Source organism: Caretta caretta, chromosome 3 (genome assembly GCF_965140235.1).
Source record: "Caretta caretta isolate rCarCar2 chromosome 3, rCarCar1.hap1, whole genome shotgun sequence".
Classification (NCBI taxonomy): Eukaryota; Metazoa; Chordata; order Testudines; family Cheloniidae; genus Caretta; species Caretta caretta.
Window position 1 is genome coordinate 209578002 of NC_134208.1, and position 18023 is coordinate 209596024.

The window sequence follows — 18023 nt, forward strand, 5'->3', positions numbered from 1 at the left end:
GATGCCAGAGTCTATTGGTCACTGTTCTGGGCTTTATTCTCACTTTTTAGTTAACCAGAAGGTTATAAAATCATTGTGACACTTTGATAGCATTGTTTTTCGTTTCCTAATTTGAATAAATCAGCTGTTTCTGGTTTATGTTGTTTTATAGGCAAGCTCACGTCTACATCATTGCTGGTGCCTGCTTGTCATTGGGTTTTCGATTTGCTGGTTCAGAAAACCTAGCTGCATTTAACTGCTTGGTAAGAGGCTGGGTAGTTTTTTGAGATTTTTTTTTTGAAGATAACAACTGTGTCCTCTATATCTGTATTTAGCATGTGTTTCTCTTTGCTCTTCTTTACAGTTTAAATTTGCAAAAGATTTCATGAAATGTTTGTCAGCACCTACAGCTTCAATAGTAAGTTCTTTTAGATTCTCTCAACGAAAATGAACCCCTGGTATGTAATGCATGTTGATTAAACTCACTGAAGCTTCAAAGCAAACAAAATGTCACGTTTAGTTCCCACATTACTGACTATATCTACCAACCTGTCAGTTCAATAAACCAGGATTATTAATGATGCTAGTGACCCTTTTGTATTTTTCCCTACAACAGTGTTGTCTGATTTTTCTAACATTGGGGAATAGACCGAATAGTCATGAAGAAAATGGTCCCTTCTTTGTGGGCTGGGTAGAAGAATGTAAACTAATGGGGAGTGTCAAGTGTGAAGCTGGTGTACCTCCATGTACTGATGTGCCGGTGGCCGTTGTAGTGTGAGTTTTCAAGTATGTTAGTGAGGCTGTAAGATTAAGGTTCTTAATGAGGCCTCTTAGATGAGAATCCGCAATATTCTATTGCGAGTCGTACGTTGTATCTAGTGAGAAGCACATGTAAGAGTGTAGAAGTGTAATTACTCCTCTTCTTCCCCCTCTCCCCCCACCCATATACTTCAAGACAGGTCACTATAACCTTGAAACTTGTTTGAGTGTCGTGCTGCTGTCTCTCGCAATGGTGATGGCGGGCTCTGGCAACTTGAAGGTCCTCCAGCTCTGTCGTTTCATGCATAAGAAGACAGGTGGAGAGATGAACTATGGGTTCCATCTGGCTCATCACATGGCTCTTGGACTTCTTTTTTTGGGAGGAGGAAGGTAACCCGTTATTTCCAAAGCTGCCTTTTTCCTGCTTTGTATTACGAATTATCTCGTGCTTCTCGAGGATGGTACGTCTCTAGAAGAATGCTGACTGTTTAGAGAAGAGCAGCACAGCTTCTGGTGGATTTTCTCTTATTGCTTTCTACACTTTGGCTACTTAGATCTCTTCTTTTTTGATAACGCGTGCTCACTGGAACTCCAGAAGTGTACGTCCCTCAGGAATTTGACTGCCCTTATAAGTGAAAAGCTGATGACACAAACAATAGAAATGATTGCTGGTGCTAATGGTTTTAATTCCTGGTTAAAGGAAAACTGAAAAGTTTTTGTAGATAGAAACACTAGATTACAAACCCACCGGTGATGCTGCTTTGAGTGACTAACGCAGCAGAAGTTTTGGGTTTAAAAACGACGCTTTAAAGCGCTGGTTTGCACGCGTCCTGCAGAATGCCTGGCTGGGTCTGCCAGGGCTACAGTGCTACTTTCTAGCCCACCACGTGGCCACCTCCAGCCTGTGGAATCTTGCCTTCCATTTTCCTTTGCTGAAAGCTGCCCCTGTCCCTTCTCTGCAGTCTCCCTTTCTGTCCTGGGGTACCATAAAGTGTAGTATCATGGATGAACAGGAAATGCTGCCTTCAGTGGTCCCTGTCCTGTTCCTTTTCTGGTTCTTTTCTTCGGGGTCTCAAGTTCATTTTTATCTCTAGTTTTCTTTTTTTAGGGTCCTCTTTTCCCTCATCTTTCTGTCCCCACCCACCAAACTTATTCTCTTACCTGGGATCCCGTTTTCACTCCTTAACTCTCTTCCCTGGTCGAGCCACACACAACTTCTCATCCTCTGCCTCTGTGGGTTCTTCAAGCTTGCCACTGCAGCTGACAGGGCTCTGGGGTGAGGCTGAGTGGGGTTAAAGCACAGGCTTGTCTGTTGCATGGTCTTCTCACCTGCCCATGCTCAGTGAGCTTCCAGGTGCAGGTTCCTCTCCTTCCCTTTCTCCCACTGGCCAAGGAAGAGTCTCCCTTTATTGCTTGATGCTGCAGCCAGACCGCACGAAAGGCCCAATCCCCCAGTAATGCTACGCGGGCAAGTGTCTGAATGCAACAGTGAACTCCCTTTGAGCTGTGATCTAAACAGTGACACTGCCTCCGGTCTAGGCTTTTTGACTGTGTGAACACCGTCTTCATTTTACGGCAATCAAATGACCACAGTCAATTCTTGTTTTGTATCAACGTATAGTGGATATTTGGTGTTTCACTTGCACATAGGTTAAATCTGTCCCATAAGAAATCTAGTGTGCAGATGGCATGGTCAGACTCCCTCACTGCAACCAGTCTCATCAGGAATTCTGTCACGTTTTGACCTGCTGTAACTTGTGTAAATGCAAATGGTATTGCCATCCATATAAACATCTAATCCTTTCTGGAATCTTGGTAAACTAATTACGTCAGTAATATTCTATGACAGTGAATGTCTCAGGAAGATTGCTGCATGAATATTTCTTTCCCCATTTTAAATGTGTTCCCTAGTTTTACATGGGACAAGGTGAATAGTAGCACCAAAGTGACTTTGACCTCGTCCAGGTCTTAAAGAAAAAAATCCACTTCTCCATTGGCAAGTTGGAAGCTCTCTCTAGGCTCTCAATTTGAGCAGGAGTTAAATTTTCATTAAAAAAAATATTTATCCCTAACGGTTGCACAGATAACTTTCCTAATATGAACAAAAAGAAAAGGAGGACTTGTGGCACCTTAGAGACTAACCAATTTATTTGAGCATAAGCTTTCGTGAGCTACAAAGTGAGCTGTAGCTCACGAAAGCTTATGCTCAAATAAATTGGTTAGTCTCTAAGGTGCCACAAGTCCTCCTTTTCCTTTTGCGAATACAGAATACAACCCGGCTGTTACTCTGAAACCTAATATGAACAGATGCAGTGGTGTCTTTTAGCATCTACATTGAGCAAAATCCGTCTGCCTTTCTTGAGTGGAGTTAAAATCTGAGAGTATATCTATCATTTTATATCCATATAAAGCATTTGGCTTACTGTGCTAATGTTTATATTTATAGAAGTTCATTACATACGTGCACTGTGCTACCGCAGTTCCCGTTTTCTGGCTCATGAGAACACACTGGGAATGGATGTGAGAGTTCGGTGAGTCACCAGTGCTGAAAGATAACAGGTGATGTTTCTCTGCAGATACTCCCTGAGTACGTCAGATTCTTCGATTGCTGCTCTTCTTTGTGCTCTGTATCCTCACTTCCCCGTTCACAGTTCTGACAACAGGTAAGGGCTAGCGATTGTGTGTGTCTTCCTAACATACAATAGGTGGTACTTCCACAAAAAATGATCCAGGACTCAGGCTCTGAAAGCCTTTTGGCTACAGTGAGATAGAGCTGAAGCAACTAGTGCCAGCTTTCAAATAGTTGTGAGAAATGGAGCAATAAGTAAAGAACAGGATGACAGTGATGATCAGATCAATGAAGAGATGCTGTTATGACTCTGTATTTCTTTAACAAACTGCATCCTGGTCAATACAATTTGGCTATAACAGTTTGCTCTATAATGAAAGCTCACCTATAAAATCTCTCTATGGAATTTAAAAAAATGTATTTAAAAGCGAATAAATATTGTCTTATTAAGGAAACCCTCTGTCTTTGTAAAATCAGTAAATGTATATATGTACATATTGCAACAAGTTTTACTGTAGTCTAATAGAGCTTCTGTATGTCTCTTACCCTTCGTGTAGCTTGCCAGCACACACAGGTGTTTGGAGACCTCTCTTTAGCAACACCATTGTGCTAAATTCTTTATTTCCCATAAACAGGTATCACCTTCAGGCCCTACGGCACCTGTATGTGCTGGCAGCAGAACCAAGGCTCCTGGTGCCTGTTGATGTGGATACAAACACTCCTTGTTACACGCTACTAGAGGTTACCTATAAGGTAATGTATCCGAAGTGGGGAGCCATGGGGCTGTGAAGCTTGAAGTTCATTCAAAACTTCATGTACAGGGTGTATACATATCTCAGCGTTGTGGCCTGCAATCCTGGTTTTGTTTTCAGTGGTCTAGTGGAGTCAAACCAGATTGTCTAGGCAAATAATGAAGGAACTCCTCCCAACCCATATCTTTTTTTCTAGTGCTTTGAGTAGCACCTTGAGGGTAGAACCAAAGACAAGTGAAATGCACAGGGAAGTCCAACAGAACTCGGTGCAGATACTGATCTGGGGTAACAGTTATCTGTATAAATACCGTGGAGATTTTCAAAGGCACAGAGTCAGTGGAAGTTGGTTGCTCCAACTGACTTTTAAAAATCTCAATGCTTTGAAAACGGGATACTCAACATTCCTCCCAGCTACACCCATTAGGCGCTTCTTGAGATGAGTGCCCGTCCTCCACAATGGACTGTTGTAGACAGATACATTCAGGATCAAACAACTTACTACAGCTGAAGTGTGACGTGGCATGGTTAGGACCCTACCAAATTCACAGCCGTGATAAACGTGTCACAGACCGTGAAAGTGGTCTTTCCTTGTGAAATTTGGTCCTTTGTGTACCTTTACCCTACACTCTACCGATTTCCTGGGGGAGACCCGTGTTCCCCAAACAGGGGAGACGCTGGAGTCGCAGGGTTATGTTAGGAGGATGCAGTGGTGCCACCCTTACTTACGTGCTGCTGCTGACGGCGCTGCTGCCTTCAGAGCTGGGCGGCCGGAGCGTGGCCAGCAACTCCCACGCTCTGGCCACCCAGCTCTGAAGGCTGCAGCGCAAAAGTAAGGGTGGCAATACCACACCCTGCCATCCTGACTTCTGTGATACTGCTGGCGGCAACGCTGCCTTCAGAGCTGGGCTCTCGGCCAGCAGCCACCGCTCTCTGGCAGCCCCGCTCTGAAGGCAGGGCTGCCGCCAGCAGGGGCACAGAAGTCAGGATGGCAGTACTGCAACCCTGCTACAATAGCCTTGCGACCCTCCCACAGCCCTCTTTTCGGTCAGGACCCTACAGTGACAACACCCTGAAATTTCAGATTGAAACGTCTGAAATCCTGAAACTTACTATTTTTAAAATCCTTTGACCATGAAATTGACCAAAATGGGCCGTGAATTTGGTAGGGCCCTAGGCATGGGATAACCTGTGGGTATAAGGACAGGCCTTACCAGCCTTTAGGAGAAGAGAACTACAGAGACCGTAGTGATCTGACCAGACGTGCGAAAGCACCTCCTGTTGTTGCTTTGGAAGATTGCCCTTATGGGCCGTGTAGCTCATTTTTGAAAGGTGGGTGTTTAGGTTGAAAAATGTCCCCTTCTCATGACAACGGTGCTACACATGTTGACTCAGCCATGCTGCCATCCTCTGTTTTCCCATAGACATTTTGTGACAGACCTGAAGCAGCGCTCGGTGGAGCTTGAAAGCTTGTCTTTCACCAACAGAATGTTACACCAATAAAATGTTACCTCCCCTACCTTGTGTCTCTCACTTTGTGACATAAATGATAATATTAAGCCACCCATTTCACCGGGAAAATGGATATAGAAAATACAAGGTTTTTGCAGTGCAGCCAGGCTGAACAGAGGTGTAACTGGGAGACTGGCATGCTTTGTTACTGTGCACTGAAGCTGTTTTTATTAACGCGTGACTGTTGATGGTGTTTAAAGGGCACGCAATGGTATGAAGAAACCACAGAGGAATTGATGGCACCAACTCTCCTCCCGGAGCTTCACTTACTTAAGCAGGTAAATCAGGGCTCCAACTGAGTAATGTACATTTTGGCCCAGATTCTGTGATGCAGTGAAGATTCACTCAGTGAGCAGAAAGGAGGGTGGCTATTGGGGACCTAGTTACGGCTCTGATTTGTTGCCCTGTCCCCAGTGCATGTTAGAGCAGCCTGGGATTAGCTCTAGCCAATGTCCGCTGACAATGGCCCCCAGAGACCATTTCCTACTGGTGGGATAGCCATAGTGCATAGTTATGCCCCTACATGTTCCTTCCTACCCCTGATCCTGCCTGTGGTCCCTGTTACCTCTACACACACTGGGGATTCCCCCCGGCATCCTCTGCAGGGGACACGGCCAGTTTCTGTCCTCTTGGAGTCTCCAGTGACACACAGCAGATGGTGCTGGGAGGGAGTATCTGCCCGTCTAACGGGGTAGAAATAGATTTATATTGCTCTTTTGTTTTTGCAGTCCCTGTTACCTCCATATCAGTGATATGCTCCTCACTAGTAATTAAAACATTTACATTGGCAGATCAGAGTGAAAGGCCCGCGATACTGGGAACTACTAATAGATTTAAGCAAGGGGACACACCAGCTGAAGTAAGTATTCCTGATGCTATATATCTAGATTGACTAAATTTGGTAATGTCCCTTAACATTTAAGTAAACTTGTGAAATTTTTTATCTCCTATAGTTAGAAGTAACACCTAAAATTTACAATAGCTGAAAGAAATTCTTCCTTTTCAGTTTGTCTACTTTTGTGCATTTGACAGCCCTTTGTGCGTAGTCAGTTTCACACTTCCTCTGGATAGTCAGTTTCACTTGTTTTGTGGGTTTTTCATTAAAAAAAAAAAAAGAACCAAGAGAAAAGTAAATGGGCAGGGGACCTCAGCTAGAAACGACTTTTAATATGTGGAGGTTTTGGGTTTTGTGTGTAATTGATGAGATTTCTCATTGCCTCTGTCCTTGAAAATGGCACACTGCTGATAGAGTGGCTAGCTAACTCTTACTAGTGTGCCAGAGATTATATTTTTCTGAAGTGTGCACAGTACTAATTAATGCAGATTAACATTTAAATACATCCATTGGACAATTGTAAAGGACAGTAATCGTATCTGAATATCAGAGGGGTAGCCGGTTAGTCTATATCCACAAAAACAACGAGGAATCCGGTGGCACATGAAAGACTAACAGATTTATTTGGGCATAAGCTTTTATGGGTAAAAAATCCCACTTCAGATGCATGGAGGGAAAATTACAAATGCAGGCATAAATATACTGACACATGAACGGAAGGGAATTACCTTACAAGTGGAGAATCAGTGTTAACGAGCCCAATTCAGTCCAGGATAGGTTGTAGATCGCTGATGATGTGCTGGAGAGGTGACTTTGGAATACTACAAGACGGGCCCAACAAGGAAAATAACAGGACACCCACTGGCCATCATGTACAGCCCCCAGCTAAAACCTCTCCAGCACATCAACAACGATCTACAACCTATCCTGGAAAACGATCCCCCACTCTCACAGACCTTGGAAGGCAGGCCAGTCCTCGCTTACAGACAGCCCCCCAAACCTGAAGCAAATACTCACCAGCAACTACACACCACATCACAGAAACACTAACCCAGGAACCAATCCCTCTAACAAACCCTGTAGCCTTCTCTGTCCCCATATCTACTCTAGTGACACCATCAGATGACCCAGCCACACCATCAGGGGCTCGTTCACCCACACATCTACCAATGTGATATATGCCATCATGTGCCAGCAATGCCCCTCTGCCATGTACATTGGCCAAACCGGACAGTCTCAACGTAAAAGGATAAATGGACACAAATCAGACATCAGGAATGGTACCAGACAAAAGCCAGTAGAAGAACACATCAATCTCCCTGGACATTCAATAACAGATTTAAAAGTAGCCATCCTTCAACAAAAAAAGTCAAAAACAGATTTCAAAGAGAAACTGCAGAGATGCAATTCATTTGAAAATTTAACACCATTAATTTTGGCTTGAATAGGGACTGGGAGTGGCTGGCTCCCTACAAAAGCAATTTTCCCTCTCTTGGTATTGACACCTCCTCATCAATTATTGGGAGTGGACCACATCCACCTTGACTGTATTGGCCTTGTAAACACTGGTTCTCCACTTGTAAGGTAACTCCCTTCTCTTCATGTGTCCGTATAATGATGCCTGCATCTGTAAGTTTCCCTCCATGCATCTGAAGAAGTGGGGTTTTTTACTCATGAAAGCTTATGCCCAAATAAATCCATTAGTCTTTAAGGTGCCACCGGACTCCTTGCTGTATCTGAATATAGGAATCACAGGTAAAATTATTCCTAGCATTATAGATAGCAGCCTGGAATTGTAAATTCTGTAAATGACACATGCAAGCTAGAGTGGCATGAAAAGAACACTTGAATGTTTCACTAGTAATTTTGCTATTTCATTTAATGTAAATGACACAGTCAAGATTAGGTTAGATACAGCAACGCACTCTGTAGAGAGAGAGACTATAAAACCATCCACAGATTGGAGTAGAATGTGATGGCCCATTTGGAAAAGGGCGGATCTCACCGGGAGCATATTCAGCCAGTGCTGTGTAATCTACACTGGCTGCCTTTTGGGTTTAGGGGTAGGGTTGAAGGTGGTGGTTTTGACCTGTAACTCCCCCAGTAGCTTTGGAGCTGTCTGCCTGAGAGTCCCTCTTTCTCATACCATAGTGCCCCAGGTAACATGGGGGCTGCCAATGGGACATGCTCTCTGGGGGCTCCCAGCTTTGGAATTAGCAACCCCCTTGGATCCACAATAGCCCGAAACTGATGGCATTCAGGACATGCTGCAAAGTGGTCCTCCTCCCCCTCCTAGCAACTTTAAAATGGGGGGAATTGTGAGGCTGGTGACTGGGTGGAGCTGCAGGGGACACTGGTTTTAGCTTTATTTGCCTGGCTCCCTGATTATGGGTTACTGCTGCATGATGGTGTTGATGTGGTGTTTTTGACAGGGTTTTTTACAGTTATGGGTAACGGATCCCAGAGCATAGGGATAAGGCGCCCTTTTATATAAATCTAAATAAGGTAAAGGACTTTTCTGAACAAACTCAATTGCTTTGCAGTAGCGCGCAGTAGCGAAGCTCTGAGCTGTTTTCACGTATGTGGTGCTCACCCTAACCTGTAGGGTTGCTCCTGAACAGCAGGTTGTTGGCGTTGCCATCTCTTGCTGTAAGAGGAAAGAGCCTGTTCTCTAGGGAAAATGGAGCAAAGCACTGATGCATGGCGCTACTCTTTGTCGAGTGAGGTGCCGTGTGAATGGAACCCTCTGGTGCCATTTTCAGGGGGTGGTGCTTGGGGGCTGAACCACCCATTAAGGTATTAATTTCTTCAGAGGGAATCCATAATATTGTATAGATCAGTAATGCTGGAAAACCGCACTCCTCTTCGCTCTCCCAGTGCTGCTCCCTTCCCCTCCCACCCCGACTGCCTTCCTGTGGTTGGATGTCAGAGAAATCGAGATCTCCCCATGCACGTGCATATACAGGAGCTAAATAACGAGGAAGCAAATCCCTGGATAGGGACATTAGCACATACAAGTTACTAGGTTGCTAGTTATTTCTATATCTGTTTGCCATGTCATGTGTCAGTACCACAGCTGGATGGAAAGAGATTTAAATAAGTTCAAAATGGTAAATGTTGTTGTTTTTTCAGGTCGATCCTTTCTAAGGATGGCATCCTGTATGTAAAACTGCGAGCTGGGCAGCTCTCGTACAAAGAGGACCCAATGGGCTGGCGCAGTTTGTTAGCACAGGCTGTCACTCACAGGAACTCTGAAACTCGGACGTTCAAGGTAGCATCATCTAACTGTTCAGCTAGTGAGCACAAAGCAGTAATGTGACCGCTGTGGTTACTGGCAGCTCTGCACACAAGTTCTCACGTGAATGGTGCTGGAACTGAGAGAGAACCGTACTGGGGCAGTGAGTGGTTGAGATCCTGAGCCTTCCGCCTTCCTGGGTTCAAATATGGGCTAGGAGGGTAGTGATGAAAAGCTGTTGCTATCTCACAGCTATTTGGCCTGTGGGAAGTGAATTACTGGGTTCAGTCCAATTCCCTCTGGCCAGGAGCCCATGTCACAAAACTGCTGTCTTCAGAGCCCAGAGAGTGAATTGGCATGTCAGTGGGGAATTTCACCTCTAGAAGTGGCCTTTACAGAGCAGGGGTGGAGCAAGCCACGTTGGGGTACAGCTGAGAAATGTGTACAGCCACTGTCTGTACCTGTTTCACTCAGCATTTCAAGTGGCAGAGTGCTGCCAAACTAGTACTTTTCAGGAGTGCTGAAATCTCTCTTAAAAATGGCATTAGTGCATTGCTTTAGGAAAATTAGCCCAGCAGCTGCCACACAGCACTGAGCCAGGCTGTCTTAAGAGCACCCACACCACCACCCCTGCCTCTTTACTTTCTAAATAAATAAATGGCATAGCTTTTTCCAGTGGTCAGATGCAAAGGTTATGAGACTTTGATTTTGCCCATTAAATCAATCATGTAGATTACAATGACCTGCAGCTGAGCTCTGGAGAATCACAGTAGGGAAGGAGGGGAGGGTATAAATTATTGTTTGACCTATGCAATGAAAGCAAAAGATTCCTAATCTAAAGTGTGCATTTTTACCTCTTTTTAGCCAGAAACTATTTCTGCTTTCACTTCTGATCCCGCACTACTTTCATTTGCTGACTATTTCTGCAAACCAGCTGTGAACATGGGTCAGGTACACATTGCCTATATGTGGGATATTGCTCAGAAGAATGGTTTCTTTTCTTGTTTTCATAAATAAAATTCAGAAAATGAATGTTAAGTTGCAGACAGCAGAGCTAATTCAGTAATGCAAGAAAAATTGTTCTGAAAAGCCTTGCTCCTTGGAGGAGTTTGCTATATAGAACAAAATGGCATTACATAAAAAAGAATACACAAAAATAGAAACACAAAATAGAACTATGGTACCTGCACTTAAAAAGCTTTTCAGTATAACCTTCTGCCACTGTTTAACCTCACAATTATATTCCCTGAATTCCCTATGGTTTGTACAAGGTATATCTACTGAATACTGAGATAAAGTAGGTTACTGATATTATTTAGGGCAGCCACTAAAGTTGTCTTGTGAATGAAGACTGTCTTCTCTTCGTGCAGAATGAAATTGGAGACTAGCCTTCCAAAATACTAAGGGAGGGAGAAAAATCTAACTACATTTTGCATTCTTTTAATGAATAAATACACACGGACACAACTCTTTCCATAAGATGAATTACAGCAGATAATGTGGGGGATTAACCATAACAGAAGCCAACGTGAGCAATGTAAGAGAACTCGTAATAAATTATACGAACAGTGTGCCCTCTGTGAAAGGCATGTCTTTTATCAGAAACAGGAAATATTGGACCTCTTCTCATCTATTCTTTATGAGTGTGTTACTCGAGAGAATCCGGAGATGCTGCCTGCATACATAGCAATAGATCAGGTAGAGTGAACAGTGTTCATTTTTTAAATCCTTAACAGCACTGACTCTGCAGAAGGGTATCATGTCAGTCTCACTCCTTTCATACGTATCATGGGTACCAGAAATGGGAAATTGCTCTGTCATCACAGGTTTACTGACAGCTTTCTAAGATTTCAAGAGAGCAATTGAAAAATAACCTAATGAGGTGATAAAGATCAGGAGAGGGTAGTCTGGTTTTTTTAGATTGACACACTGAGGGAGGGAAGTTCAGTTATTTTGCAGTTATGAGGGGGGGATGTTTCTTTTCTAGTACAGATCAAGTTCACAGAATATCTTTGTGTTTTCTCTCCTGTTAGGCCGTGAGGATATTAGAGAGAAAAGAAATGTCTGAGACCTTTGAACTGTGGCAGATAAAGCTGGTATTAGAATTTTTCAGCTCCAGAAGCCACCAGGAGAGGGTGAGGAGAAATCCAAACCGAGGGCTCTTCATGAACTCTGAATTTCTGCCTGTGATGAAGTGCACTATTGATAATACTTTGGACCAGTGGCTACAAGGTAAAGAGAGCAGCATGAGTATAGTGCCACATTTTGGGTGTGAGTCTGTGACCCTGCACTGAGAGAGATCTGACACCCTGCGGTACAGCTTCTGGGAATCAGGCTTCGTTGGTATCTTGCCCATCAGCTGGGGTTTTTTTTTGGTTTTTAGTGCAAGTGGGGGAGGGGAAATAAAGAACAGATGGCTCATGTTTGAATGCTGTTTATCTGCTGATTGGCCAGTTTATAAGAGTGAATGTGGCCTCCTTCAGGTAATCAAGATAAGGAATTGTAGCTGATTTTTGTGATTTTTTTTTTCTTAACTATTTGCACAAAACCAGGTAGCCTTAAAAGCTGAGCTGGTGCCACCAATGGAATTTTAAAATAGTCTCCAAAATCTGGTTACCTGTGTCATGGGAGGCCTCATTTAGTGTGTATTGTGTAGAACAGCAATATGTGTCTGCACTTCTCTCTCTAGGTGTGTTGCATTTTGTGTAATTACCTGGTGTCCCAAGTACGCACCTTCTGAGAGCATTGTGTTCCAACTGGCACGCTTTAACGTAGCGTTCGTATGCGATACCCTGAGGACTCTGTGTGACTGCTTCCTTGTGTGGAAAGTTTGGGTTAATGCAGGAGATGACTCAGACTTCCTTAATGTTCCGAGGGGCAGTGATGTCCTGTGAGCCCAGGCAAAGTGAAGCGGAGAGCGAGGTGGGGATTAGGTTTGAAGAATGGCATGGTGGTAGTCCTTGAATGAAGAGCCGCTACAAGACAAAGCCCTGGCCTTGGTAGTCGGTGCTGGGGGGAGATCCTTCCAACAAACCCATGTGGCAGGGAGCAATGTCCCACTCCAATGCCTCTCTGTGTTCTGTTCTCTCAACAAATGAGAAGATAGTCCCTGAATCTCAGCAGACTCCCTTGTATGTTACAGCTGGCGGGGACGTCTCGCTGCACTCCTACCTAAGCGGGCAGCCTACTGAAGAATCTCAGTTAAGTATGCTGGCCTGCTTCCTCGTTTACCACTCAGTCCCCAGCCCAGGGCAGCTCTCAGCAGGCGGCTTAGAAGGTAAGGTTATGGCCGTGCTGGGTTGGATTGGGCGTACTATTACTATAAGTTTGACCTTTCACGTTTACCTCATGTGTTAAGTTGTTGCTACAGTGTAGATATTTTTTTTTTTTTTTACCCCTGTGCAAGTATTTTCTTTTCTTGTGACTTTTCTTGGACCTTTATGTGATGAGCAGGGCCCTTAGCCGTAGGGACGTGATGGGGGATTAAAGATATCAGCCTTAGCCACTGCTCTTCAGTAGACATCCTGGCTTTTCTCCAGGTTGATATGGATAAGGATATGAGGCCTTGTTCCCTTAGCACTCAACCAGGGACCTTCAGTGCACCAAAGGATTCATGGCACCTTGCACCTGGAGGTAGTGACGTTTCCAAAGGCAGTGGACAAGATCAGACAGACTGCATTCCTCTGCTCCCCTTTATTACTCTAGCTTTGTCCTGAACATCGTTGTTCATCTTTCCTTTGAGCACCTAGGTGGTTCTGGAGAGAGGACCTGCTCTCCTAGTGGCAACCTGTTTGGTCAGGAAGGTAGGGAAATTTCATTCCGTGGCCTCAATTGAATTCCCCACCATGATAGGCTGATGCTCAGAGCCGTCCCATCCTCACAAGCCTGGTCTAGGTGATGTTTCCTGCTGACCCAATTCTGGGAAGGACAAAGAGAATGCCTTCGCACTGTTGCTTTCCTAGATGCACTGTTCTAAACCCAGCTGCTCAAAAATCAGGCTCTGCCCGCGCCCCCCCCCCCCCCCCCCCATGAGATTTTAAAAAACAATCAGTGTTGGCTCTTCTGCTTTCTGGGATTCGAGCCTCTTGGGTCACGTTTTTCAGCTTTTCCCCCAACCACAAGGGTCCATAACATGACTACTTTTAAAGGAAAGCAGACACTCCCCTGTAACAACAGCATTCAGGGAGCTGGGGCTGTAAGAAAAACACCACTTACCAGGAAAGAAAGTCTCACAAGAGCTGGAAATCTGTAGGTGTTTGTAGGGTGCCCTTCTTATAGCCTTCCTGTTTTTGGGGCATTCTGTGGTTTTTCTGTTTTGTTTTTTTCTTCAGAGTTGTTGCTCACACTCTCGGGGGTTGCCTCCATCTGCTCACTTCTCTAGAAGAAGCTTTTATAACTGGCTTGTTCGGTGAACATCATTGAGGCTACTTTGCACATACATATCACTTCATTTCTTCTTTCTCCACACACAGAGCTGCCAGGTCGGGCCTGGCGTTTGAGCACAAACATTGTGAGAAGCATACAGAATTGCTAGGCTGTCAGGAGTTACCAAGCTTGTGTTCCTTACTCAAATGGTGATGGCAAAATAGAAAATAAAACGCCAACCTCTCCACCAGGGGAGGTAGCCGGGCTGTTGGGTGGGCGGCATGGAACAAATAAGGATCAGCCAACCCTTCCAGTGTGGGAGGGCATTTTGAAAAGCTGGGGAGAGAGTTGGTTGTGTTTTTGTCTTTTTTTTTTTTTTTTTTTTAAAAGACACTCAAAAGAATACAGAGGCAGGAGAGTGAGAGAGTAACGAAGCTTGATGTGCAAGGTCAGGCCTAAAGGAGCATTTGGGTGGGGATACCATCAATTGAAAGAAAAACCCATTCCCACATCCCCCTGAATTTTGTACCTACAAATAACACCTCAGCTGAGTAGAATGTTTTAGTTCATTTCCTTTGTGTGTCGTCAGTTTCTGTTTCCCTGCTTAGGTGATTGGATACCCAGTTTTCTGTTCGATTTCTGTGTTGCTGTTCGAGTCTTAAGTGTCCTTCACCAACACACACAGGGATTCCTTTCTGAGTCCTTTCCTAATTGTTAATGCAAACTTAAACTAAAAATTGCCAAAGTTTACTGTTCATAGACTATCCATTTTGGGTGTGCGCATTTGGAATATTGAGTAGATGGATACTCCACCAAAGACATGCATCCTTACTGCACTGAACAGCAGTGATATTATATTTCCAACACTGTTAACTGTTTCAGCATGCAAGCGTTCTCCAGGTACAGAATCATTCTCCTGCTTTTGTCTCACTAGGGAGCGTAAGCTTTTCTGAACTGCTTTTGAAATTCAGGCGGCTGAAAATGCCAGTTCGTGCATTGCTGCGACTTGCACCTCTACTGCTTGGAAATCCACAGTCAATGGTGCTGTAACTGCCAAGACGGAGACCCAGAACACAAACCTTACACAGTGACCAAAGCCAATGCCAACAGTGTTGTTTTAAGTTATCTGAAAGACACATGGATGAAGGGAACTTAACGTTGTAACTTCACAGGCCATGTCCCAAGCATCTCTTCCACTTGCCCGTAGATGTTTTGACTGTGACAGAGAGCTTTGTATGTATTGTTGTTTCAGTGAAGGGTACCTGCATACAACGAATTAATCCTTTACTTTTCTAAATAAAGTTTGTTTACAAAAAAGCCTTGTGGCGAGTCATGAAAATAACCGATCTGGAAGCAATTGGTCACCTCATGTGCTCACCACCCAGTATCCTGAGCCTTTGGCACTTTTAAAACCATCTTTAAGGAGATAGAAAAGGGCTTTTTACAGGGAAGGCATTCAGGAGCAGTAGGCCTCAACCTCCGCTTTCTGTCTTGGACAGCTGGATGGAAACTGTAAAGATGAGTCGTACGCCATCACATTCATATACTGCCTGTTGCTTCCCTTTCTTCCGCCATTTTCAAAAATCGAATCTTTTTTCTAAAACACTTTTTTTTAAAAAAATACAAGATGGGACCATTTCGAGCCCAGCAGAACAAAGACAACTTTGAATTTCTTTTTTTAAATTAGATGATTTTAATTTCATTTTTCAACTGGTGCTGAGCAGAACCTGCTCGCTGGGCTGTGCCGCCTCTCCGACGAGGCTGAATCTGTGTACTTGGCTAGGCTATTTGGACATTCTGCGATTCCTGCCCTCCCACCTCTGACATGCAGAGGTGCTGGCCCTGGCAATGGTTTGCACATGATGGAATTTCTGTGCAGTGAATGAGGAAAAGCTGCAGGCAGAAAGATGTCGGTGCTGCGGAAAGAGCAATGGCCCAGAACCTATGAGACCAGAACCTAGTCAGTGGATTTGCTGCAGGCTGGTTATGCAAGATTGGGTAAGTCCCCTAAACTAGAGCATTTGAGGCCAACAGTATTGGCAGCCTCACATCTCCGTACTTCAGTTCTCCCAGAATGGGGCTCGCTACATGGAGCCTGGAATGTTGGAGGGGTGGGGTAGGGTGAGCAGACAGCAAATGTGAAAAATCGGGAGAGGGGGTGGGGGTAATAGGAGCCCATATAAGAGAGACATCTGGTCACCTTAGGTGGGGGAGCACACACTGGAGTGCTGTTGGCTGGTGACCAACAACTGAGCAGAGGGGTTATGGCTGGAGGAGGGGTAACAGGACAGCCCTGGATCTTGGAGGAGATGGCAGCTTCCAAGGGACCATGGAAAAAACAGGCTAGGGGGTGGGAGGACAAGGCTGGGGGTCACCATTCTGAGGGCTGTATTGAGAACCCCGCATCACTGCCAGAAAGGAGGATGGCCTGTGAGGTCACTAGCTGGAGACCAGCCTTCAGTGTGGAGAAAAGTTGTCAGATTTTACTGGAAAAAAAATTTCTATTTTTTACTTTTTAAAAACAAACCTGTTTAAAATGAAATCTGAATTTAATTGTTTGAATTCCATTTGCCATCCTAGTGCAGTGTGACACACATCCCTGAGCAAAAAGTTAATTATCTAGTCAATAAGTAGTATTTCATTCACCATTTTAACATACTAAAATATACAATTAATCTGAAAATATTAAGCCATATAATTACTTGTGTATATAGTTATAGAGAATCTTTGTAGGTAGCAAAAAGACATCGAGGCTCTGTTTAGTTGCAAGTCAACATGTTTTTATGGTTCTATCAACCAATGAGAAATGCACCTTTCTTTAGCAAATGGAACAGTTGACTAAATTGATGATTTAAGTTGAGGCTTTCCACTTGGTGACTTAAATCATGATTGACATCAATCCACTCAGCCAGGGTTTGGTTCTTGGCTCTTCCACACACCCCCCGTGTGACCTTGGACAAGTCAGTTCATGTCTCTGGGCCTCCAGTCCCCCTCTGTCCAAAGGGGATAACGCTGCCCAGCACCAGGAGAGGAGTGGGGAGATGAGGGTGTGGCTTGGGTGAGGCATACAGATAACAGCTGGAAGCTCATAAGGGCAACCTCTCCAGGAGGGTGGCTGGGGTTGGGTGGGTCTGGGTCCAGGGAGATGCCTGGGGTAACACATACTGATGGCCAGCAGTGACCAGGCACTTTCCTCTACTGAGATGGTGCCTCCAATAGCCTGCGTATGCACAGGCCTTTGCAGTGGGGCTGTTTCTGGAGCACCGTGGGCAGGGACGATCCCTGGGCCGAGCTCCCTGAGACTCAGAGCAACGTCCAATATTGTTGGCAAAGACTCGCTATCCCAGCCAGAGAGAGTAGAGCCCGCCGGTGGCTGGGCCCTGGCCAGCCAGGCTCGCTCACATGCTGTATAGCAGAAGAAGGGCCCTTCCAGAAAACATTGCTGGGCTGGAGCGAGGGTGCTGTGCTCAGCAGGCCCCGGGCACTGTGCGACCCCAAGCGCCAACGCTCGGAAAGGCACTCTCTCTCCACAGATCCTGTCGGAGGGCAGTGACAAGAAAACACACCCCACGAGGAATCAAAGCCAGGGCCTGGGACGATCGCAGCGTTTGATCTGTCCTATACAAAGACGTCCATTTCCTGGGTCCGGCACTGCCCTGAAGCAGCGCTCCTGTTCGGACAGCCCCCGGAGCCCCTCACCACACCAGTCCAGGGAGTGCGTGGTGCTGGTTGGCAGAGATTGCATGGATCTGCATCTCCAAGGAGGCAAGCGCTGTATTAAGGGGCTTTCTGCAGCTGAGACAAATATTCTCTGCTCCCCCAAAGAATTCAGCAAGGTGCTGGCAGCCCTGTGGGCGTAGAGGTAAGGTTGTGTTTGGGTGGTACGTGACATGCAGCAGTATCGCTGGGTTTGGACATCGGGGGTCTCCCTTCACACCGCCACCTCGAGGATGATGGGGGGAGCCCCTCGCTCCCTGCGGGGTTGGGGGTTGAAGTCCTGTGTTCCCCTGGGCAGCAGGA

At 45.2% G+C, this 18023-nt stretch overlaps 1 protein-coding gene across 4 annotated transcripts in view; it reads left to right on the plus strand.

Moving 5' to 3' along the window:
• ANAPC1 (anaphase promoting complex subunit 1) overlaps positions 1–15334 on the plus strand; it is a 73729-nt gene extending 58395 nt beyond the window's left edge. For 3 of the 4 annotated variants that reach the window (XM_048842265.2, XM_048842266.2, XM_048842267.2), the window contains exons 36-48: positions 152–242; positions 344–397; positions 935–1128; positions 3315–3401; positions 3943–4060; positions 5769–5846; positions 6360–6427; positions 9536–9674; positions 10503–10589; positions 11241–11336; positions 11672–11870; positions 12781–12915; positions 14938–15334. In XM_048842265.2, coding sequence (XP_048698222.1) covers positions 152–242; positions 344–397; positions 935–1128; positions 3315–3401; positions 3943–4060; positions 5769–5846; positions 6360–6427; positions 9536–9674; positions 10503–10589; positions 11241–11336; positions 11672–11870; positions 12781–12915; positions 14938–15053 — 1462 coding nt within the window. In that variant the 3' untranslated portion in view covers positions 15054–15334. The remainder of the gene's footprint in view (positions 1–151; positions 243–343; positions 398–934; positions 1129–3314; positions 3402–3942; positions 4061–5768; positions 5847–6359; positions 6428–9535; positions 9675–10502; positions 10590–11240; positions 11337–11671; positions 11871–12780; positions 12916–14937) is intronic. The other variant, XM_048842268.2, reaches the window with a different exon arrangement.
• The last annotated feature ends 2689 nt before the right edge of the window (positions 15335–18023 follow it).